This window comes from Zophobas morio, unplaced genomic scaffold, assembly GCF_036711695.1.
Source record: "Zophobas morio isolate AGI-343-1 ecotype UQ-CSIRO unplaced genomic scaffold, CSIRO_AGI_Zmor_V1 ptg000022l, whole genome shotgun sequence".
Lineage (NCBI taxonomy): Eukaryota > Metazoa > Arthropoda > Insecta > Coleoptera > Tenebrionidae > Zophobas > Zophobas morio.
In genome coordinates, this window is record NW_026972127.1 from 6,945,861 (window position 1) to 6,968,709 (window position 22,849).

General features: G+C 36.2%; 5 protein-coding genes across 10 annotated transcripts; 3 read left to right on the forward strand and 2 right to left on the reverse strand.

Moving 5' to 3' along the window:
• Positions 1-163: 163 nt before the first annotated feature.
• LOC135133457 (regucalcin-like) lies at positions 164-7,143 on the forward strand. 2 transcript variants are annotated; one of them, XM_064061856.1, is made up of 5 exons: positions 164-383; positions 436-621; positions 6,204-6,632; positions 6,689-6,867; positions 6,917-7,143. In XM_064061856.1, exons 2-5 carry the CDS (start codon positions 465-467, stop codon positions 7,079-7,081), a joined length of 930 nt encoding a protein of 309 aa, XP_063917926.1. In that variant the 5' UTR covers positions 164-383; positions 436-464; the 3' UTR covers positions 7,082-7,143. The 2 variants fall into 2 exon arrangements, with proteins under 2 accessions (XP_063917926.1, XP_063917925.1); XM_064061855.1 differs by having other exon boundaries at positions 165-621.
• A 75-nt stretch (positions 7,144-7,218) lies between these two features.
• On the forward strand, positions 7,219-8,514 carry LOC135133456 (regucalcin-like). Its single transcript, XM_064061854.1, has 3 exons — positions 7,219-7,536; positions 7,592-8,017; positions 8,065-8,514. Exons 1-3 carry the CDS (start codon positions 7,383-7,385, stop codon positions 8,424-8,426), a joined length of 942 nt encoding a protein of 313 aa, XP_063917924.1. The 5' UTR covers positions 7,219-7,382; the 3' UTR covers positions 8,427-8,514.
• On the reverse strand, positions 8,422-10,350 carry LOC135133455 (IST1 homolog). 5 transcript variants are annotated; one of them, XM_064061850.1, is made up of 7 exons: positions 10,090-10,350; positions 9,659-10,041; positions 9,465-9,607; positions 9,301-9,417; positions 9,066-9,113; positions 8,921-8,953; positions 8,422-8,737 (listed from the first exon to the last, which is right to left on the reverse strand). In XM_064061850.1, exons 1-7 carry the CDS (start codon positions 10,269-10,271, stop codon positions 8,564-8,566), a joined length of 1,080 nt encoding a protein of 359 aa, XP_063917920.1. In that variant the 5' UTR covers positions 10,272-10,350; the 3' UTR covers positions 8,422-8,563. The 5 variants fall into 5 exon arrangements, with proteins under 5 accessions (XP_063917920.1, XP_063917919.1, XP_063917922.1 ...); XM_064061849.1 differs by having other exon boundaries at positions 9,465-9,613; XM_064061852.1 differs by lacking the exon at positions 9,066-9,113 and having other exon boundaries at positions 9,465-9,613.
• A 33-nt stretch (positions 10,351-10,383) lies between these two features.
• Positions 10,384-12,631, reverse strand: LOC135133792 (nucleolar GTP-binding protein 2). Its single transcript, XM_064062311.1, has 3 exons — positions 12,509-12,631; positions 12,197-12,406; positions 10,384-12,150 (listed from the first exon to the last, which is right to left on the reverse strand). The coding sequence occupies exons 2-3, from the start codon at positions 12,404-12,406 to the stop codon at positions 10,420-10,422; spliced, it is 1,941 nt and encodes a 646-aa protein (XP_063918381.1). The 5' UTR covers positions 12,509-12,631; the 3' UTR covers positions 10,384-10,419.
• Positions 12,632-12,852: 221 nt separating this feature from the next.
• Karybeta3 (Karyopherin beta 3) lies at positions 12,853-22,511 on the forward strand. Its single transcript, XM_064062310.1, has 7 exons — positions 12,853-12,962; positions 13,302-13,613; positions 13,662-14,105; positions 14,154-14,364; positions 19,827-20,183; positions 20,250-21,947; positions 21,999-22,511. Exons 1-7 carry the CDS (start codon positions 12,882-12,884, stop codon positions 22,214-22,216), a joined length of 3,321 nt encoding a protein of 1,106 aa, XP_063918380.1. The 5' UTR covers positions 12,853-12,881; the 3' UTR covers positions 22,217-22,511.
• The last annotated feature ends 338 nt before the right edge of the window (positions 22,512-22,849 follow it).

Here is a 22,849-nt window from a genome sequence, read left to right on the forward strand (position 1 = left end):
ACGAAACTTAATCCAAATTCGACTATGTTTAAAAAACTGCAGAACAATTACATTGCATCACAAAACAGAAACGTCTCTCCAACATAAACAGTTTATAAATAATGTACACTCAATTGTACGAAATTATCAGCGCCCACAACTTCTTCGAATGACTGAAATCGACGCAACAGGTGCAGTAGCTATCACAAAACCGATAAAACGTGCTGAATTGCAGCACACCAATCAAGAAAATATTTAAAACATGAATTAATTACCAATCGCAACCGGTATTCTTGCTTTTCTCATCTCCCGCTAATCTCTATTGACATTTTCATGCCCGAATTCCTGATAATACCTATCAGAAAAATCCGTTTATATACGAATTAAGCCACAGCTATTTCAGGGTCAGTGTTAACGACTAACAAGCCTCGATTGTTGACTTATTTAAACCAACAGAGACACAATCGTGCAATCGTTCACGCAACATGGCACCGAAAGTGGAGCGAATTACAGAAGCTACGGAATTAGGAGAAGGTCCTCACTGGAACGCAGCCACCCAGAGCCTCTACTTCGTGGATATTTTCGGAAAATCAATACACCGGTATGTGCCGGCAACAAAAAAACACACGACGGCTGTCATCGGTGAGTGGACACGTGTTTTCATTCATAATGTAAATAGGAACGGCGGTGTTTGTACGTGGAAATAGCATAATAATATTCTTGATGTGTTTCTGTATTTGCTTAACCTAGAAATGTCCGTCTTAGTTAATCTTTAGTGATAATTCGAGATGCATTTCTGGCTGTATTTTTGGATGTAACGCAATATCAGATGTATATCGAGCGATAAGTAGAAAAAATATTATTATGGGGTCATTCTATTAAGTAATCATGTGACACGTTTCTTTATTTGTGGTTTAAAAGTCCGCCCCTAGATTACGTATACATGAGCTCCAAAAAAAAAATGTGTCTCATTTTTTTTTAATTATTCTGAAATTTCTCTCCAAAAATGAAAATTTTCAATACATAAGTATCTCTCTTATGCAATTTCCAGCTATTTTCGAAATTTAACCAAATATATTCTGGCTTCACTTCTTTGATAACTCTAATCGTGTCCCCAGAATGGCTCATTGAAATAACGGAATTTTTTAAAATTTCAAAAAATTGGAATTTCACTCTGAATATTTCGAAAATATTGCTTCGTGACAACAAACCCACTGTATTTTTGGAATCAGCACGTCGATATCTACATCCTTGAATTTTTTGAGAATTTTAAGACAATTTTTTTTTAAATTGAAATTTTTCCCTTCTTGAAATTTCGGCCCATTTTTGACCATTTTCGAAACTTCACTAAATACATTTTCTTGTAGATTTCGAGCCCCAGAACTCACTTCCTGCCTAGTTTCTTTGATAACTTCAACAGTTTTTTCAAAATCGACAGTTGAAATATCGAAATATTTGGAATTTTTGAAAATTTTGTCTTTAAAACGGAACATTTTGAACATGCATGCGCCGTATTTTTGTAATCAGCACGTCGAGATCTACATCCCTGAATTTTTTGAGAATTTGTAGACAACTTTTTTAAAGTGAAATTTTTGAAAACCGAAAAATTAAAAAATAGGAGACGCAAAACCACAAAATTGAAAACAACGGAAAAATAAAATGACTAAAAATTGAAAAATCGAAAAATACTTCAAGAATTGTAAAAATTAAAAATTAAAAAATCGAAAAATGACACCAATGAAACATCTAAGAGCTTAAGAATTCGAGAAATTCAAAATATAAAAATTGAATAACTTGAAAATTAAAAATTGAGAGACGAAAAATTACAAAATTCACGAAAAAAAATTAAAATAACTACAAATCGAAAAATATTAAATCGAGAAAATAAAAATCGAAAAATTGAACACCGAGAAATTGGATAATCAAAAATGAAAAACTTAAAAATTGTTACACTGGAACATCCAAAAACAGAAAAATTAAAAAAATGTAATATACATATTTGAAAAATCGAAAAACTGCTAAACCGTAAAGTTGAAGAAACGAAAATTTGAAAAATTAAAAATTAAAATTTGAGAAACAACACCGCAACATTGAGGAATTGAAAAAAAATAGAAAATTTAAAATTGAAAAACTGCAAATCAAAAAATTAAAATAAACAAAAATTAAACACAACAATTGTGAAAACGAAAAATTGCGAAATTAAAATCGAATAGTTAATTTAAATTGAATTAATCTTTATTTACATTACTGAATTATTATTTTATTTAGTTTGATTTATGTAGTAATAATAATCGGGAAAATGAAAAACAAATTGAAAAATCTGAATATTAAAAATCGAGAAACGAAAAATTGAAAATGGAGAAACCGAAAAATTATAAAAACCGAGGAAGTGAAAAATGGAAAAACTCATACGTCGAAAGTTTGAAAAATTAAGTATATACGTAATTGAAATTAAAAATAGCAAAATCGTAAAATTGAGGAAAGGAAAAATTTAAAATTGACAATTAGAAAAATCGAAACATTGAATCGAAAAATTAAAAATCGTGAAACAAAAATACAAATGCTTATTCACCCAGAAACGATTAATTGTTATCCCATTTTTACTTTCCGAACGTAAGTTAAGAAAATATTTAGTGAAAGCGAGTCCATCGGGCGACTGGATACTTTTAGGTTTTCTGGACGTTTTATGACCCCTATAATACGAAAATATCCAGATTTTTTGAAAAACCTATTCAAATTAATATACGTGTCCTTGCTGCAATGCTTATGACCTCATTAAAAAAAATTTATATGGAAAAAGTCACTAGAAACATATGCATACTACACTTTTCACCTGTATTTTAACAATCCACGCATTTTAGCTCATAAGGGTCATCAACAAAGAAAAAAGTGAACTCAAAGTTAAATTTGATAATAATAAATTGTTCGACTGTACTTCAGGGACGAGGGAAGATTTGTCAAAATAGCCTTCCCTCAATTTTTTTCAATCGTTTTAGTGCGGAATCCTCTCCCTTTGGACTGTAAAAAAATTAAGCTTCTCTCATTCGCCTTTTCAGATTTTACAAAATAACGCAACAAAATAAAGATAATACATTTTTGACCATTTTTGAAACTTAACGAAATATATTTTCTTGTAAATTTCGAGCCCTAGAGCTCACTTCCTGCCTAGTTTCTGTGATAACTCCAACAGGTTTTCCAGAATCGACAGTTGAAATACCGAAATATTCTGAATTTTTGAAAAATTTGTCTTTAAAACGGAACATTTTGAAAATGTTGCGCGTTGGACATGCACGCGCCATATTTTTGTAATCAGTACGTCGAGAGCTACATCCCTGAATTTTTTGAGAATTTTTAGACAACTTTTTTAAAAGTGAAATTTTTCCAATACTCCCCTCCTCTTCAAATTTCGGCGAATTTTTGACCATTTTCGAAACTTAACTAAACATATTTTATTGTAAATTTCGAGCTCTAGAACTCACTTCCAGCCTTGTTTCTATGATATCTGTAATAGTTTTTCTAGAATCGAACGTTGAAATCTCAAAATTTTTGGAAATTTTGAAAAATTTGTCTTTCAAACCGCACATTTTGAAAATGTTGTGCGATGAACATATAAGCGTCATATTTTTGGAATCACTACGTCGACATCTACATCCCTGAATTTTTTGAGAATTTCTAGACAACTTTTTTAAAAATGAAATTTTTCAAATTTAGACCCATTTTTGACCATTTTCGAAACTTCACTCAAGATATTTTTTTGTAGATTTCGAGTCCTAGAACTCACTTCCGGCCTTGTTTCTTTGATATATCTAATAGTTTTTCTAGAATCGACAGTTTAAATCTCGAAATTTTTGGAAATTTTGAAAAATGTTGCACGATGAACATATATGCGTCATATTATTGGAATCAGCATGCTGAGATCTACATCTTCGATTTTTTTCAGACTTTTTAGACAACTTTTTTAAAAGTGAAATTTTTCTGATTCGGCCCATTTTTGACCATTTTCGAAACTTAACTAAATATATTTTCTTGTAAATTTCGAGCCTTAGAACTCACTTCCAGCCTTGTTTCTTTGATATTGCCAATAGTTTTTTCAGAATCGACAGTTGAAATCTCAAAACTTTTGGAAATTTTGAAAAATTTGTCTATAAAACCGCACATTTTGAAAATGTCGCGCGATGAACATACATGCGTCACATTTTTGGAATTAGCACGTCGAGATTTACATTCCTACATTTTTTGGGAATTTTTAGACAACTTCTTTAAACATGAAATTTTTCCAATACTCCCCCCTTCAAATTTCGGCCCATTTTTGACCATTTTCGAAACTTCACTAAATATATTTTCTTGTAGATTCCGAGCCGTAGAACTCACTTCCGGTCTTGTTTCATTCATATCACCAACAGTTTTTCTACAATCGACCGTTGAGATCTCGAAATTTTTGGAAATTTTGAAAAATATGTCTTTAAAACCGCACATTTTGAAAATGTTGCGGGATGAACATATGTGCGTCATATTTTTGGAATTAGCACGTCGAGATCTACATCCTTGAATTTTTTGGGAATTTTTAGACAACTTTTTTAAAAGTGAAATTTTTCCAATACTACCCTTCTTCAAATTTCGGCCCATTTTTGACCATTTTCGAAACTTCACTAAATATATTTTCTTGTAGATTCCGAGCCGTAGAACTCACTTCCGGTCTTGTTTCATTCATATCACCAACAGTTTTTCTACAATCGACCGTTGAGATCTCGAAATTTTTGGAAATTTTGAAAAATTTGTCTTTAAAACCGCACATTTTGAAAATGTTGCGGGATGAACATATGTGCGTCATATTTTTGGAATTAGCACGTCGAGATTTACATCCCTACATTTTTTGTGGACTTTGTAGCAACTTTTTCAGAAGCTCAGTTTTTCAATATTTGGAGATTTATGAAAATTTCGACCTTTTTTGACCACCTTCAAAAATTACCTAATCAGATTTTTGTAGATTCCGTCCTCTAGAAATTATTTTCGGCTTCATTTCTTCAAACACTGGTACCATTTTCCCAGAATCGCCAATGAATTATGGATTTTTTTAATAAAAAAAAAACTTTCAATCCGAATATTTCCAAAATCTTGCTTCAATTCCATAAACATTGTATATTTTCAAAATTGGCACTTTTTAAAAATCTAAATTTTCCAATGTTCCCCTTTTATGAAAATTTCCCAAAGATTTTTTTTTGTAGATTTCCTTCTCCAGGATTTATTTTTGGCGTCATTTCTTCGAAAGCTCGTACCAGCACGCCAAGATTTATATCCTAGATTTTTTTTGGATTTTGAGCCAACTTTTTCAAAATTTTTCAATATTTATGAAAATTTCGCTTATTCTTCGATCACCTTCGAAAATTGCAGAAGTTATTGTGGCTTCAATTTCTTAGAAAACTCCTATTTTTCTAGAATCGTCCAATAAAATATGGCAATTTTTAGCTTTAAAAAAATGACTTTCAATCCGAATATTTAAAAAATCTTGCCCTGGTGCCATAAACATTGTATATTTTTTGAATCAGCACCTCGAGATCTACATCCCAGAATTTTTTGTGGATTTTTACGCAAATTTTTTCAATATTTCACTCTTTTGAAAATTTCGACCTTTTTTCGACCAACTTTGAAAATTGCCTAAGGAACATTTTTGTAGTTTTAGACTTGAATTTATTTTCCGTCTCGTTTCTTCGAAAATTCCTACCATATTTTCACAGTCGCCCAATAAATATGTCAATTTTTAGGATACAAAAGAAAATCTCTTTGATCTTTTTTCGAACACTTTCGAAAATAATTACCCAAATAATTTTTCCAAAATCGCCCAGTGAAATATAGAATTTTTAAAATATGTATTTAAACGAAACATTTTTTTTTTATTTTCTGACCAAAAATCATCGAAATTAAAAAAAAACTAAAAACGACAACAACACTTTTGTAATGGAACTACCTATCTTATTTGAAAGCTTTTGAAATAAATGTACAGTAGACTTAAATATAATAAATAGTAATGAGAAAAAATTAAAAGTAGCTGAATATTGAAACGAATTTTTCCCAGTTTTCAAATTTGATATTAATTTTGCACCTATTTAACTCTTATTTTGGTTACGTTATTAACATTGTCAAAAGTATTGATACTATATACTTTTAATTTATCCCCAAAATGTTTACCATTTTTAAGTAATTTTTACAAAAATTTGGTTACGTAGGAACCGGCCACGTCTCCATCATAATCCCCATCGACGGCCAAAAAAACAAATTCGTCATCAGCATCGGTCGCGAGCTCTACACAATCAAATGGGACGGTGAAACCCCCGACGTGTCCGATCTCACAAAAATAGGCGCCGTCGACGACAACCCCGACACCCTCTACAACCGATTCAACGACGGCAAATGCGACCCCACCGGGCGCTTATGGGTCGGCACCATGGGCGAAGAGCCCGAAAACGGCCACGTCGCCCGCAACAAAGGCGGCCTCTTCAGCATCGACTCCAGCCAAAAATTCAAAAAACACTTAAGCAACATCTCCATTTCAAACGGTCTGGCCTGGAGCAGCGACCTGAAAAAAATGTACTACATTGACTCGCTGAAAGTGACGATTGATGAGTACGAAGTGGATCTGAAACATGGCAGCTTGTGTATTTACAACACCGAAATAAAATTCAATAATTGTAATAATAAAGTAAAATTGTAGCTAACGGGAAGCCCATTTTCACTTTGGATAAGCACAAAATCCCTGGGTTTCCGGACGGGATGGCTATAGACACCGATGGGAATCTGTGGGTGGCGATTTTTAATGGTTGCAGAGTGATTAAAATAGATCCCCGCAAACCGGAAACTCTTCTTCAGACGATCGAGATTCCTGCGAAACAGGTAATGGGGGGTTTATTGGTGGTAATTGGGTGTAATTGGTGTGTGGTAGGTGACTTCGGTGGCTTTCGGGGGGCCGAATTTGGACGAGCTTTATGTTACAACGGCTGCTTTTACTGTGGATGGGGTGGAATTGCCTCCACCTAATCATGGGGCCACTTACAAGGTGACTGGAATTGGGGCTAAAGGCTTGCCCGGAGTTAATTTCAAGCTATAATTATATTACAATTTTATCTGTGTTACATAATGATAACGATAATAAAGTGATTAATAGAAAAACAGTTTTTTTTTCATTAACATAGGGTTAAATGCTATCACAGAAGTTATTAATGGAAAGATGATGAGGCTAAAATTTTATCCAAAATAAGTAACGGAAAATCACTGGAATCATTACTGACGTGTCATTTTTAAAATGAAAAAACCAACAGAATATTAATTAAATTTCCTAATCAGTTTATAAAGTGATAATAAATCAAAGTACCTTCAGATTAGTGACAGAACCCACTTTAGTCAAAACTATGATCATTATAAACCCAATAGGCGACAACCTCCAAGTAGGTACCAGGATTCACTGGGACGAAGCCACCCGAAGCCTGTACTACGTCGACCTCCCCCAGTCAACCATCTACAGGTACAAACCGGCTTCCAACTTGATCACAAAAGCGAAAGTTGGTAAGGGCCATTTTCGGTCGATAGTAATAAAGTCAACTTAAAATTATTCCCTCAGGAGACCAACCTTTAGCCTTCGCATTTCCCGTCAAGGGTAAAACGGACCGATTCATTGCTGGTCTTGGTCGCAATATCGTCATTCTTAAATGGGACGGCGAAACTGACAGTGTTTGCCATTGTACCACCGTTTGCGAGGTCGATGCACACCCAGATAAAGCTAAAAATAGGTTAAATGGGGCCAAAGTGGACCCTTTCGGCCGCCTATGGGTGGGCACCATGGGTCCTCAAGACGAAAATGGGCTCACTGTGCCCGGTCTTGGTTCGCTGTATAGTGTGACCAAAGGAAGTTGTACACGCCACTTAAGCAACATTGGGATTTCTAACGGTTTGGCTTTTGACGTTGACAACAAAAAAATGTACTACATTGATACGTTGTTCCCCGGCGTGTATCAGTTTGACTACGATGGAGAACATGGGGAAATTAGTAAGAATGGAAACACTGTCAACTTAATAATTTCAGTGAAATTGTAGGTAATCAGAAAGAACTCTTCACTTTTAAAAAACACGATATTCAAGGTTTACCCGACGGGTTAACTATCGACAGAGAAGGTAATTTATGGGTGACAGCACTTCAAAGTGCCTCCATCATACACTTTGATCCAAAAAAAGGCGAAGTGCTGAAGACAATCCACATGCCAACACCTCAAGTAACTTCAATTACTTTTGGCAATGACAAACTGAACATACTGTATGTAACCACAGCCAAATTACCCATTGATGGTAAAATTCCTGACGAGCCCGCTGGGTGCACTTTTAAATTGGAAAACGTCCATATTAAAGGTGCACCAGGTTATAGTTACAAATACAAGGATGATGATGATCAAGCAGTTTAAACTAGAGGCGCTTTATTGAATATAATATGAATAAAATAGCATCTGTACACACCATAACAAACTATATAAACATTTTAGTTGATTAGTACTTCATATAATTATTATCTTGTGCACCTAATAGCAACACAAAAATGAGCTTAATACTTCTTTTTTAATTCATTGAATCTCCTGGTTAAATCGTCAAAGTCAATGTCATCTGAAGCGTCAGGCGAAGGCGGTGCGTTTGATGGTACTGAAGGCAAATCAGGAAGATTATAACTATCCTCGTTCAATTTTCCCCTAGGAGTCGGTTTTTGCGGCTCGTCGTTATTCTGTCAATAGAAATACACTAATTTTTTAAAAATTGGCAAACCGTGTGTTTAAAAAAAAAGCGAGTGAGGAGTGTTTAATTTGTTAATTTTTGCTAAAACTAGCACGTATGTTAACACAAATATATAAATCCCACATCTGATGATCTAATGCGATTATAGCTATCAAGCTGAGTGAAAAATTACCTGTAAATTATCATCAGGAGGAACTTTGCTGTCCTAAAATCAACAGGATAATACTGAATATGTGTCCATTCAAAAATAAAAAACGCGCCGTGTTTCAGCTTATTACGAAATAAACGAAATAATAATTATTAATAAAAAGCATTACCTGCAAATTATTATGGGGAAAGACCATGCTATAAGTTGGTAAACTACCCTAGAAGCACAAACAAACAGTTAAATTAAGTAGTGAAAACGCAACTAATAAATTTTTAAAAATATTTTCAACAAAATTATACAGAAATGTCAAAACCAACGCCCTTAATAAGCTGAAACCCTTTTTTTTTTTTTCTAGTGACTAAACTACACAATTTTGTCGTTTTTCGTTTTTTAAATTTATTTACCATGAAATCTGTGTTGCTTTCTTTCCCTTCATCACTGGGAGGGATGTTGTATGAAAATGCTGGAGGCGGCGCGGTCGGGCCTGACGGCGGCATGTTCCAGTTTTGATCCTTTAAAGGCTGCCACAAAATAAATCAACAAATACAACCATTATTAGAAAACTTACTGGATAGGTAAATGGTGGCGTTGGCAGCGGATCCGTCATGGGAGGCAACGGCGGCGGCTGCGGAAACCCGTAAAAACCAGGGGGCGCAGGCATGCCGCCCCCACCAAGATTATTCCTATCTGATAAATCAATCAACATAGCGTCTTTCCCTACAACGTGAAGGAAATATTGTGTAATCAGAAAAAAACAACTACCTTTCTCTGTTTCCATGACTTGTGGGTCAGGTTCATATGGAATGTTGTAACATTTAGCGATTTCTATCACATACTTTTCAACTAAAAGCTTGGGTGGGCTTTGAATTGAAAGTTTATGCTTCAGCTTCTCACTAATTGATTCAATGGACTCCACTCTGCACGCTTCAGCGTAGTTGTGGCCGTATTTCGCCGTCAACAGGTCGGCGATCACTTTCAACTCTTGACAGTCCGATTGCAGCCGTGGTGCCACCCAAATTAAACTGGACACGGCTTCGGCAATCCCCTCGTCCAGTTCTTTCATGTTGGTTATCAAACCAAAGCGGGCTAACAATAAATCACAGTACATTTCGACGAGCTCCATGGCCTCCACCAAATAGTCTTCTCTGGAAAATCGCGCGATCACGCTATGTTAACAATGAATAAACGCATACCTTATTATGTGTTCAACCCTTATTTTCGCTCGTTCTATTTTTCCAGCAGTAATGAAATCCGCAATTTCCCGTCGCGACTTTTCCGTCAATTCAGTTTTCTTCTTTTCGAGAAGCTTTAGTCTGGAAATCGCCAGACGCAAGTTTGTTTTTAATTTAGTCAAATTGGGGCCGCTCGAAAACATTGTACTTGTTTTTGATTTGGTTTGAAAGTGAATCACAATTTATTATAAACATGAATCATCGTATGGTTAAATGTCAAACGTCAGTGTTTTTCAGTGACAAATAAAAAATAACTACATTTGAAAATTTATTACAACTTGAAATAAATAATTACACTTTAGTGTTTTTGACGTGTTTGGGTCTATAACTCCTGTTTTTAACATTGGCCACTTCATAGAAGTTGCTCCCGATTTTCTTGCGTTTTTGCGACCTCTCAACCGCTCTCTTCTGCTTGCTTGTCAATTTTTTAACCACAGGTACAGAATCGCCAGGTTTCGTCTTCTTTTTCTTCGTTTTGGTGGTTGAAATGTCTTCCACAGCAAACGGTCCGCTTGCAGACGCCGCATATTCTTTCTCTCTTGGCTCCATGTCAGAATAAACGTCACTGACTGAAGACGCATCAGATTCCATTCCATCATCTTCACTTTGTTTGTTTTCACTTTTAATAGAAATGTTTGTGTTGTCGTTATTGTCACCATCTTCCTCCTCAGCTTCATTACTTTCATCAACCGCTTTTTCAATATTTTTAATTGGTTGTAAGTCCTTCACATCTGCTCCCTCATAACTTAAACCAACCCTAATTTTACTAAAGTCTTGTACAACGTTGACGTTATTTTCTTCTTTTGGGGTTAATGGGTCTTCAAACCCTGGTGGACTGACGTAGAACGGCAATTTCCCTCTTTGCCAATCATTCAACACCATCCTTGCAACAATTGATATGTCTGGTTCACCCTTTTTCAACAACTTTCCAGACCTATGGGCCATTTTTTCCAAAAACTCAGTAGCAGTAGTCCAGTCTTCAACTTTGTAAGTTTTAATAAGATAATCTCTTCTAACTCGTTCCAAAACAGAGGCAATATAGTCTTCAGGATTATTCACAAGTTCTACCCTTACAACTCCTTTTAGCACTTTTTCAGTGTCTGTTTCAGCAGATGGGTAAACAACTCCAGGACAATCAATTAAGTAAATTCTTCTCATTAAAGTGATGTACTGCCAGACTTTAGTTTCTCCGGCGATTGGGGCCACCTTACAAACTTTTTTGCTCCTTAAGGTGTTTATAATTGATGATTTGCCTACATTAGGGTAACCAATTAAACCTACAGAGATTTGTTTCTTGTCTATGTGGAGTTTTGCAAACTGTCTCAAAATGTTGATTAAAGCTCCTTTTCCAAATGGATGCATTATACTGGCATGAAACGCAATTGTTGGATATTCTTTACTCAAAATAGCTACCCATCTCTGAGTAGCCCAAGTTGGTACCAAATCAACTTTATTTAAAATAAAAATCAAGTGCTTGTGGGGTTTTTCAGTTCTTAAATACTTCTCTAAGTACGAAGATCTGGTGCCCATGGGGTCTCTGGCATCTAAAACTTGTAATAAAACATCACTACTATCAACTACTTTGTATAGTTCATTCCAGATTCTTTTGGATTGTCCAGCTGCCATTACCCAATCTCTTGGTAAATCCCTGACCCCTTCATCATCCCTCACAATATTTGAATCTTTCTCATTACTGTACTTTTCTTGTTTCTCTTGAACTGCCTGTGACAGCTCCTCCACCCCCCTAACTGCAATATTCGGCCTCTTCCTACTCTTCTTTGGCCCAAAAACACTTTCAAAGCTTTCTGTATCCAATAAATGCACCCTTGCATTTTTAGCCTTTTCATTTAACAAGGTAATAGGGAGAGTGGTTGGTTTCATGACCATCTGGTAAGGATTCTTCACAGCAGCCCCTAATTCTGTTTGAAACTTTTGGAGGGCGTTTTGAGAAATGACACGGCTGTTCCCAAACCACTTCTGATTAGGTTCCACTCTAGCTTGAGTGCCTGATGCCAGCCACCCCTACAACAATTATTAAAACGGGTGAAAATTGTCACAATAGACTTACTTGGAAGGGCGCAGGGGTTATAATCTTTCCAGTTCTGTCACGTTTTGGTTTGAAATTTCTGTACATTTGCAACCGCTTGATGGTGGCTTTTGAACGCACTTTCGCGACGCCCTTGAGTCCTTCAGTTGGTCGTTCAGGGTTCATGGAATGGTTGGATTTGTTAAAGCCCTGTTTCCGGGGCGGGCCCCCCGTGGAACGTACTTTAGGCATCTACAAAAATAATTTTTCAAACGTGGACAAAAATTAAGGTTAAGTGACAACTTCTTGACGTGGTATAATTAAATTTATTAGAATTTATTAATAATAAAGTACCTTGATTTATTGAGAAAAGTAACTGTGTCTGAACGTAGAATTATGTTAAAATTAATTATAATTGAATTCCCACGTGTTTGCGAATTTGACGTACTTTTGACATTTGATTTGCCGCCATGACACTTGTTATTTAAATTATAAACGCTTCAAGCGTCCGTAAATTTGCATTAGGCTATTTATGGAAGAGAATTCGTAAAACTGTTTAATTATTCTCTTCCTATGTGTTTTTTGTGCAAATGGTGATCGTAAAATTGCGACAGTTGTTTTTTTTTTGTGCCAAATTGTCAGCAAATTGTCTGTCTAGGGTGTTAGTGCGCCGCGGTGTTGGTACCCATTCTCTCCAATTGTCAGAGTTCTTTCATGGTGAGGCGCCATGGCCGCCGATCAAGAGCAATTTTACCAAATACTAACAACCCTTTTGTCCACTGATAATAACATTCGGACCCAAGCAGAGGTAAGCAGAACCTTTTTTTACCAACCCGCTTTCCAGGCGCGATAAAATTGGGGCGCGCCACTTTGTAGTTCAAACAGAAATTAAGCCGAACTTTCCTTGCAACAACGTGTATTCACAGCATGGCCCTTAACAATCATAAAATTGGACTATGAATCATCATGGAGTTATTTGGTCATTTTTTGTCGCCTGCATACATTCTTCGGCGTGTTCGCCTTTCACCAGCAGGCTGATTTTTTCGCAATTCATTGCACTCGTGAATCCCGGTTATTTTTAGGTGGAAAAAGGGCGCCAAATTATTTATTGCGTGTGACGCACGATTTAATTCCCCCTCGTTCGCAGGAAGTCTACAACAATCTTCCCGTCGAGGCGAAAATCAGCCATCTTCTGGGGGCTATACACAATGGGAGTCTCGGTGATGAGGCCAGACAGATGTCCGCGGTGCTTCTGCGGCGGCTTTTCGCCAACGAGTTCATGGACTTCTTCCCCAAACTGCCCCCAGCGAGTCAAGCCCAGCTGAAAGAGCAGGTTCTTTTGGCGATCCAACAAGACCAGACAGAGCAGTTGAGACACAAAGTTTGTGAAGTGGCAGCTGAAGTTGCCAGGAATTTGATCGATGATGATGGGAACAATCAATGGCCAGAGTTTCTACAGGTGACTATTTTGCAAACGCGAACATGTACATGTCAATAATATGATTAGTTTTTGTTTCAATGCGCTAACGCGCCCAATAACGTCCTTAAAGAAGCGGCCCTGCAGATGTTCACAAGTGTACCAGGGGTTTTTGGAAACCAGCAAAACAACTATTTAGACTTAATCAAACAAATGCTGATGCAGAGTTTAGCACCAGCTGAAGCTTACGAGGTTAAATTCCAAGCGGTGAGGGCTGTGGGCTCTTTTCTCTTAATTCACGATAAAGAGACCCAAATCTTAAAACACTTCGGAGATTTGTTGGCGCCTATGTTGAACGTGATAGCTGAGAGCGTGCAGCAGCAGGACGACGATACTCTATTAAAAGTTTTGATAGACTTAGCTGAAAATACCCCTAAATATTTAAGACCCCAATTACTACCAATTTATGATATGTGTATGAAGATATTCAGCGACGCTGGAGCTTTGGATAGTTGGAGACAGTTAGCTTTAGAGGTAGATATTTTGGTTTAATTAACGACGATTGTTAATGATTGCGTTCAGGTGATGGTAACTTTAGCTGAGATGGCCCCAGCGATGGTCCGCAAAAACGCTGGAAAATACATGGAGCAACTCGTCCCTCTGATTCTTCAGTTTATGGCTGATTTGGAAGAAGAGGAGGGTTGGGCAGAAGCCGATGAAATTTTAGACGAAGATAATGACTGTAATAATGTAGTTGCTGAGGCTGCGCTTGATCGCCTTGCTTGTGGGTTAGGTAAGTCTTTCACATGTCAGATGTGTTTACTTTATGCGATTTATTGGTTTATTTTCGGATTTATTTGATACAGCGTTGGCATTTGCGTTTATTATAATTAGCGATTTTTTTGCTTTCCAGTGATGATGGAGTATCGAGTCATAATTTATATTTTGCATTAATCGCGTTGAATGTTTTTAATTTCGTGAGAAAATTATCATTTTTGGAATTAATTTAATAAAAATTGCGCAACAAGTGTGATAAAATTTAATGGTTGGTGCTAGGGACAATTTAAAGGATAATTAATAACTGTCCTTCAGTGGTGATGACATTGCACTAACAGATAATATTCGGAATTTTAATTAATCAATAAATTATTCACGTAAGTATTCGCCAGGGTTCAGTGAAACAATAAAGGTTGCTGTTTAATTACTGTTAAAAATGAAAACGGAGGGAAATGGGCTGGCGGGTGTTGGAGGTTTAATTTTTTTTTATTATTAATAAAAATAAATAAAAGCGACGATTGAATTAATTGAACAATTATTATGCAAATCTCCCACGGCTGCGATTAACTAAACCTCTCGTTATTGTTAAAAATTTATAAATGACCGTGATTCATAAAAGTTGTTATGGCTTTTTATTGTTTGGTAGTGCGTCCCACAGGTGAAGCTAGATGTGTTTTTATTATTTTATTGTTGAAAACTTAATAAAGCAAAGTAACAAAATTTTTACACAGAAGTTAATTGAAGCTTAAACAACTAATAAACATTTACGGTACTTAAATGTTTAATTTAGATGTTCCAGTAATTGGGAAAAATTACGTTGTTAAAACATAATAACGAGTTCAATGAAAAATTTGCATTTGTTTTTTCATTTTCTGCAGTAAAGCATTCATCGTGGGCCGAAGTGGAAGATTATAATATAATTTACTCCTCTGTTGTCTTAGTCATCCAAATTTTTTAAGTCGCGAGATTAATTCGTAAGAAATAAGTGCAATAAAAAATTGAAATGTTGATAATTTTTGACATTCTAGAATGTAGTCATTTTTTAGATAAATAAGATGAATTATCTTGTTTAATTTGGAAGTTTCAGAACACAGTTTGCCATTAATGCACGTATTCTACGCTGCAGAACAGCTTCCAAAACACACGTCTAGTACATTCCTCTCGTCTTATGCCCGGTGTTCATCATTATAAATAAACCGTCCTACTTATGCTGGGTTACTATGATTTTTTTTTTTGTAGGCCATTTATTTTATAAAATTTGTAGATTTGAAATAAATTAGTGTTGGAATTTTTTTTATATATAAAAATCAATCATTTAGTTTTTATAGCGCTTTATATTTTATTTAGTTATTTTCATTTTCTACGCATTTGAACGCATAACTTTTGGTTAAATTTAAGTTAAATTGTAAAGTGTTGCTGTACAATTTTAATTTTTTTACAAAATTTGAAATGTCTAGGGTAAAAACTAAACACGGATTCATAAACCACAAGTTTAGTATGGTGTTATTTTATAAAAGTTGAATATCGTTTGCTATTATTATCTGTCCAATAAAATTGACACAGGCGAGACACTACAAACAGACAGATTGCGATTTAAATCGGGCCAACCCTGAAATAAACATCGAAATTTTCCATAGTGAAAATAAAGATAAAGTATGAAACGAGGCGGAATTAAAAAACATTGCGTAAAATCACTTAAAAACAGATAAAATTATTTGCCAGAACATTCTTTCGCCTCAGAAACCGACGTCGTATTAAAAAAAAAAAACTTCTTGTAAGTTAAGGACTAAGTACTAACGAGTATTTCACCTAAAATTTATTTAATTGAGATGACGTCATAAATACTTTTTTTATAATCTGAGGCAAAATTTGGTATCCTAAAGTTTTTTTTTTCTAAGACAATTCGCCATTAAATCATCGGCGAAGAAACATAAGCTAATCAAGTCCATCGGGTGACTGGCTACTTTCATATTTTCTCGATATGTCACAACCCCTGAAGTACAAAAAAATAGTTCTCCCGTTTCCATCCGTCCGTCCGCCGTCTTATGAATATCATGTAGATGGTAAAACGCAAACTAAACTTATCAATAATGTGATGACGTTACCTCAAAATTAGACATAGTAAATGGGTTCTAAATTGTATTAAATAACATGGTTCCTATACGTGTAGTTTATGAATCCGTGTTGAATTTTTACCCCAGACAACCAGATTTTTGGAAAAAAATCAAAATTGTCTAACATTTTGCAGTTAATTTTGAGTCTGCAAAACCGAATGTTTTCAAATCTTGCGGACATTTTAAAGCTGACGTAAGCATGGTAAATTTTTAATCAAAATGTATCTGTTTATCCCCACAAAAAATGACGACGTCATCTCAAAATTTTACCGAATATGACTATCTAAAATGTGCACAATATGAGTCTAAACTTGTGATTTATCACATTAAAGAATGAGTCAGTTTATTAAATTAAAGTTTAGTAAAAATATAATTAAAAAAAATATATTGTCCTAAATTCTATATTTGTTATTATAAAATCGCACTTTGTCTCAGCACCTGTAAATTGAGTGATGAAAATGGAATAAGGGTGGGTGGGCGGGGCCACTTTTGACTTTGTTTTAAATCTTAAATTCACTCACTTGTCAAAATTGAATTCAATTCCCATTTTATAGTAAATAAGATAAGTCAGTGAAATGGCTAAAGGAGGTGGACTGGGTTGAGTTTACCTATTTTCTATAGTCTTATAATAAGCACGCAGTGACTGTTTATTTTCTTAGAGAGTATATTATTTGCCAAAATCAGTCTTATCTTAGCAGATACTACTGTCTTTGAGAATATGGCATCTACCAAAATAAGTCATCTTAGTAAATACTAGCCCCGCCTATTCGTGAGCCACATTAACTTGAATCATTAATAATTTTAAAATACTGTAATGCGAAAGGAGCATTTGTTTAAATAGTGCATATATTTTTAAATATAAAACAAAAAAACATTCGAAGAACAATAAATGTGTCATTTGACAATATTATTAGTTTTATCTTAGTAGGTTCTAGCCCCGCCCACCCGTGCTGTTCTCATTCTAACGATTTTATTTCTGTTCAGTATACATTCGGACCAAATGAAATGAATCACTGAAATGGAGGAGGGTGGGTGGGGCGGGTTAATTATATGATCTTTTGGAACTAATAGAACCTGGTCTTTAACAGGAAAGAAAAAAGCATGAAACGTTTTTTTTTTTTACTAATTGCAATGAGATTTATTTCTTATTTCAGAAGAAAATAATGTGAGGACGGGTCGGTGGGCGGGGCTAAGTTTAACTTTCTTCATTCTGGCGATTACTTTTAATACTGTTAATTAAAGACAACATTATTATTTTATTAGAATTTTTTCCTTTATATGATTTTTCATTATGTAAGTGTGAAAGCTGATGACAGTCGTTTTTCGAAAAAAAAAAAAAAATTAGTAAAAATATAATAAAAAATATATATTATTCTAGATTCTACATTTATCATTATAAAATCGAACTTCCGTCTCAGCACCAGTTAATGGAGTGATGAAAATGGAATAGGAGTGGGTGGGCGGGGCCACTTTTGACTTTGTTTTAAATCTTAAATTTACCCACTTGTCAAAATTGAATTCAATTCCCATTTTATAGTAAATAAAATAAATCAGTGAAATAGCGAAAGGAGGTCGGCGGGGTTGAGTTTAGCTATTTTCTATAGTCTTATAACTTATAAGCAAGCAGTGGCTGTCTATTTTCTTAGAGGGTATATCATTTGCCAAAATCAATCTTATCGTGGCAAGTGTTAGCCCCGCCCACCCGCCCTCTATTTTTTTGGAAAATATGTCATCTGCCAAAATAAATCTTACCTTAGTAAATACTACTGCCGCCTACTCGCGAGCCAGATTAGCTTGAATCTTTAATAATTTTAAAATATTGTAATACGAAAGGACCATTTGTTTAAATAATGTATATATTTTTAAATATAAAACAAAAAAACATTCAAAGAACCGAAAGTCAAAAACAAAGAAATCGTTAAATTAAAACAATAAATGTGTAATTTGCCAATATTATTAGTTTTATCTTAGTAGGTTCTAGCCCCGCCCACCCTCCCTTTAATTTCTTAGAGAGTATTTCATTTATCAATATCAATCTTATCTTGGGAAGTGTTAGCCCCGCCCATCCGCCCTCTATTTTTTTTTGAGAATATCACATTTGCCAAAATAAGCCTTATCTTATTTCAGAGAAAAATAATGTGAGGACGGGTCGGTGGGCGGAGCTAAGTTTAACTTTGTCCCCCAGAGTTTCTAAGAAAGCAATGGCCCCGCCCACCCATCCCCTCTTCATTCTGGCGATTACTCTTAATACTGCTAATTTATGACATTATTTTATTAGAATTTTTTTCTTTATATAATTTTTCATATTTAAGTGTGAAAACTGATGCCAGTCGTTTTTCGAAAAAAAATAAAATTTAGTAAAAATGTAATTTAAAAAGTATGTTATCCTCGATTCTAAATTTATCATTGTAAAATCGAACTTCCGTCTCAGCACCAGTAAAGTAAATTGAGTGGTGAAAATGGCATAGGGGTGGGTGGGCGGAGGGGGGGCCACTTTTGAATTTGTTTTATATCTTAAATTCTATCACTTGCCAAAATTGAATTCAATTCCTATTTTACGGTAAATAAAAAAAATCTATTTTTATAATTTTTTCGAAAAAGCTGGATATGTAGTAAGATTTAAATAACACTGTTCTAATTAAGAACACTGCAGATGTGTTAAGTTTGTTTTTTGGAAAGGATTACTAAAGACAAACATGTTCGCAACTTTACAACAATTTTGAAGTGTTCATTTAAAATTGAAAGTAATCGGTTTGGTAGTTTTAGGGTTTATCATCCTAATACGGTTAATAAAAAAGCCAATAGGTGGAAATGGGAGACATTGTCGTATTCCACAATATTTGAAACTTTCAGAAAACATCAAATTAGATATAATAGATAGATTTAATATTGCAGGTTACTAAAATTTCTATAATATTTATATACAATTTAAGTTAAGTTCGTTTTCGGGATTTTGGACTAATATAAATATAAATCAAACCAAAAAATAAAAAAAGTGTTTGTTTGATTTATACATCAGTCTAAAATCTCGAAAACGAACTTAGCTTAAGTTAGCTAACATTTTCCCATGAAAAACACGTGAACTATGTTGACTGGCGGTAATAAAAGCTGGCAGTCGCCAACATTCTTTCCTCGACCGCTGCTATTTTTAAAACGTCTTTTTCATTTTTTAAACCAAATTTGTACTATAAACATCCGTAGAAATAAACTTTTTCGGATTAATAAAAAAACAAAATTATATTTTTCAATAACCCTAAACGCTTTATAGCTGCGTTTTTTGCACGTAGTAATTTTAGCTCCTACGAAGTACGAATATAACATTTAAACATTAACGAAGTTAGAAAAACACTCTGATTTTTTCCAGGCGGTAAAGTAATTTTACCTCTTGTAACTCAAAACGTGCCAGCAATGTTGGCCAGTCCAGATTGGAAACAACGACATGCAGCTCTGATGGCCCTAAGTACCATAGGAGAAGGCTGCCACAAACAAATGGAAGGCATGTTACCCCAGATCATGGACGGCGTACCGGGAGTGATGGACGGTGTCCTCAGATACCTCCAAGACCCCCACCCTCGCGTCAGATACGCCGCTTGCAACACCATAGGCCAACTTTCGACAGACTTCGCCCCCGTTTTCGAAAAGAAGTTCCACGATAGAGTCGTCCCGGGACTGTTGATGCTCTTGGACGATAACTGCAATCCAAGAGTGCAAGCGCACGCCGGTAAGACACTATTACTAATATCAGAAGAAAATTGTCTTCACTGACGTGCTTGTCTTCGTATTACAGGTGCTGCGCTTGTCAATTTCGCCGAAGACTGTCCTAAACACATCCTCACAACTTATTTAGACAGTTTGATGTCAAAATTGGAGGGAATTCTCACCGCTAAATTCAAAGAGTTGGTGGAGAAGGGTACGAAGTTGGTGCTCGAGCAAGTCGTGACTACCATTGCGAGTGTCGCCGATACGGCAGAGACCGAATTTATCGCCTACTACGACAGGTTGATGCCCTGTTTGAAATATATCATCCAAAACGCCAACAAAGAAGAACTGAAGTTGCTCCGAGGCAAAACCATTGAGTGCGTCACTTTGATCGGTATGGCTGTGGGGACTGACAAATTCATGGCTGACGCTACTGAAGTTATGGATATGTTGCTGAAGACGCACGGAGAGGGGGCCGAATTGCCGGACGATGACCCCCAGACCAGTTATTTAATTTCGGCGTGGTCGCGCATATGCAAAGTCCTCGGAAAGAACTTCGAGCAGTACCTCCCTCTGGTGATGGGGCCCGTGATGCGCACCGCCGCCATGAAGCCCGACGTCGCCCTGCTCGACAACGAAGACATGCAGGGCGTCGAGGGCGACGACGACTGGCAGTTCGTCTCCTTAGGCGAACAAAAGAACTTCGGCATCCGCACGGCCGGGCTCGAGGACAAGGCCGCCGCCTGCATGATGCTCGTCTGCTACGCCCGCGAGCTCAAAGAGAGCTTCGCTAACTACGCCGAAGAAACCGTCAAACTCATGGTGCCGATGCTGAAGTTCTACTTCCACGACAGCGTCCGAAACGCGGCCGCCGAGTCCTTGCCGTGGCTGCTCGAGTGCGCCACCTGCAAAGGCCCCGCGTTCGTCCAGGACATGTGGAGGTTCATCTGCCCGGAATTAATCAAAGCGATAGACACCGAGCCGGAGAGCGAGGTGTTGATGATCTTGTTGGACTCGCTGGCGAGGTGCATCCAGACTCTGGGCGCTGGGTGCCTCGACCAGGAGGCGATGACGGAGATGTTGAGGATCATCGATAAGTTGATGCAGGAGCACTTCGAGCGGGCCAACGACAGACACAAGAAGCACTTGGACGAGGATTACGACGAGGTTGTTCAAGAACAACTCGAAGACGAGGAGTCGGATGACATTTACGTTCTGAGTAAAATCTCGGAAGTGATACATTCTCTGTTTTTGGCGTACAGGGAGAGTTTTATTCCGTTCTTTGATCAGATTTGCAGCCACTTTGTCAATTTGTTGGTGCCGACTAGGCCGTGGGCGGATCGCCAGTGGGGGATTTGCATTTTTGACGACGTTATCGAGTTCACGGGGCCAGCGTGTGCCAAATACCAGGGGTTGTTCCTGCAGCCTTTGGCCTTGTACGTGAAGGATAAGAGTCATGAAGTTAGACAAGCGGCGGCGTATGGTTGGGGGGTGCTGGCGCAGTTCGGCGGCGAACAGTTTGCGGGGGAAGTGGCCAAAATTATTCCGTCTTTGGTGGAAGTTATCAGCGATCCAGAATCGAAGGATGCGAGGAACATAAATGCGACTGAAAATGCGATAGCTGCGGTTACGAAAATCATGAAATATAACGCTTCTGCAATTAATTTAGACGAAATTATGCCGCTGTGGTTCAACTGGTTGCCGGTTATCGAAGACGCGGACGAGGCGCCACACGTCTATGGCTATTTATGTGATCTGGTGGAGCAAAATAATCCACACGTTTTAGGTACGATTTAACCAAAGTCGCTCATTTTTTACTAATTTCATTTGTCAACAGGTGCAGGAAATTCAAATATTCCCAGAATTATCAACATACTCGCTGAAGCCTTCTACAGAGAAGTGATTGATCCTGGTAAACCCGAAGGCTTTAGAATGGTCAATATCATTAGGCAGGTCCAGTCCAACGAGTCGTTCTTTCAAAGTGTAGTGCAGACTTTAGCTCCAGAGTTGCAACATGCCCTACATGTTGCTCTTCATGCGAGAACTTCATCTTAGTTAATTTTTTAATAAGATTTCTTTTTATATGAGATGATAAATTTTAAAGCATGAGTTGTAGCTGACTATTTTTATGTTTAATTATTTTATGGGATCTATTCCAACTTCTTTTTTACAAAATTAATGATTAAATTATTTCAATGTAAATAAGTTTTGCAACTCTGGACTGTATGTGATACTCTTTTCTTTTGGATAGCATCGAGGACGAACATATTTTTGATTGTTAGTGTTTTTAAATATATTAAAGAAAATATCGACATGATGTTAAGCCACTTCAATAAACTAATTTTCTCTAGACTGCCTTTGCCATACTTTTCTACTTTGTACTTAAAATCGTTCAATAAATACTAACATTGGGTCAATAAGCATTCAATAATTGAATCGTTGATGAAGTAATTATAAAACCTAGGTTCACTTTCAAAAAGTCGTTTCGTTTAATCTAATTCCCTAATGTTTTAAGGTCCTAAGTGCAAAATCGATATTTCCTTATGCAAATTTTCCATTTTATCTACACATATTAAAACAAAAACGCAAAATATAAGCCCGCCCACCCGCCCTATCCCAATTGTCATGATTTTTTTTATTCGCTGTGAATCAAGGGGCCCGAGCTTAACTGCAAAATACTTTAATTAC

Excerpts from the sequence above, each read along its gene's own strand:
- LOC135133456 (XM_064061854.1), top strand. The coding sequence starts at position 7,383 with ATGATCATTATAAACCCAATAGGCGACAACCTCCAAGTAGGTACCAGG. Across the intron at positions 7,537-7,591 it reads GATCACAAAAGCGAAAGTTG|GAGACCAACCTTTAGCCTTC; the intron begins GTAAGGGCCATT and ends TTATTCCCTCAG. Across the intron at positions 8,018-8,064 it reads TGGAGAACATGGGGAAATTA|GTAATCAGAAAGAACTCTTC; the intron begins GTAAGAATGGAA and ends GTGAAATTGTAG.
- LOC135133455 (XM_064061849.1), bottom strand. The coding sequence starts at position 10,271 with ATGTTTTCGAGCGGCCCCAATTTGACTAAATTAAAAACAAACTTGCGT. Across the intron at positions 10,042-10,089 it reads AGGGTTGAACACATAATAAG|AGAAGACTATTTGGTGGAGG; the intron begins GTATGCGTTTAT and ends GCGATTTTCCAG. Across the intron at positions 8,738-8,920 it reads CTCCTGATGATAATTTACAG|AATAACGACGAGCCGCAAAA; the intron begins GTAATTTTTCAC and ends TTCTATTGACAG.
- Karybeta3 (XM_064062310.1), top strand. The coding sequence starts at position 12,882 with ATGGCCGCCGATCAAGAGCAATTTTACCAAATACTAACAACCCTTTTG. Across the intron at positions 20,184-20,249 it reads AAGAGTGCAAGCGCACGCCG|GTGCTGCGCTTGTCAATTTC; the intron begins GTAAGACACTAT and ends TTCGTATTACAG. Across the intron at positions 21,948-21,998 it reads AAATAATCCACACGTTTTAG|GTGCAGGAAATTCAAATATT; the intron begins GTACGATTTAAC and ends ATTTGTCAACAG.
- LOC135133457 (XM_064061856.1), top strand. The coding sequence starts at position 465 with ATGGCACCGAAAGTGGAGCGAATTACAGAAGCTACGGAATTAGGAGAA. Across the intron at positions 622-6,203 it reads ACACACGACGGCTGTCATCG|GAACCGGCCACGTCTCCATC; the intron begins GTGAGTGGACAC and ends TTGGTTACGTAG. Across the intron at positions 6,868-6,916 it reads TCGAGATTCCTGCGAAACAG|GTGACTTCGGTGGCTTTCGG; the intron begins GTAATGGGGGGT and ends GGTGTGTGGTAG.
- LOC135133792 (XM_064062311.1), bottom strand. The coding sequence starts at position 12,406 with ATGCCTAAAGTACGTTCCACGGGGGGCCCGCCCCGGAAACAGGGCTTT. Across the intron at positions 12,151-12,196 it reads TAACCCCTGCGCCCTTCCAA|GGGTGGCTGGCATCAGGCAC; the intron begins GTAAGTCTATTG and ends TAATTGTTGTAG.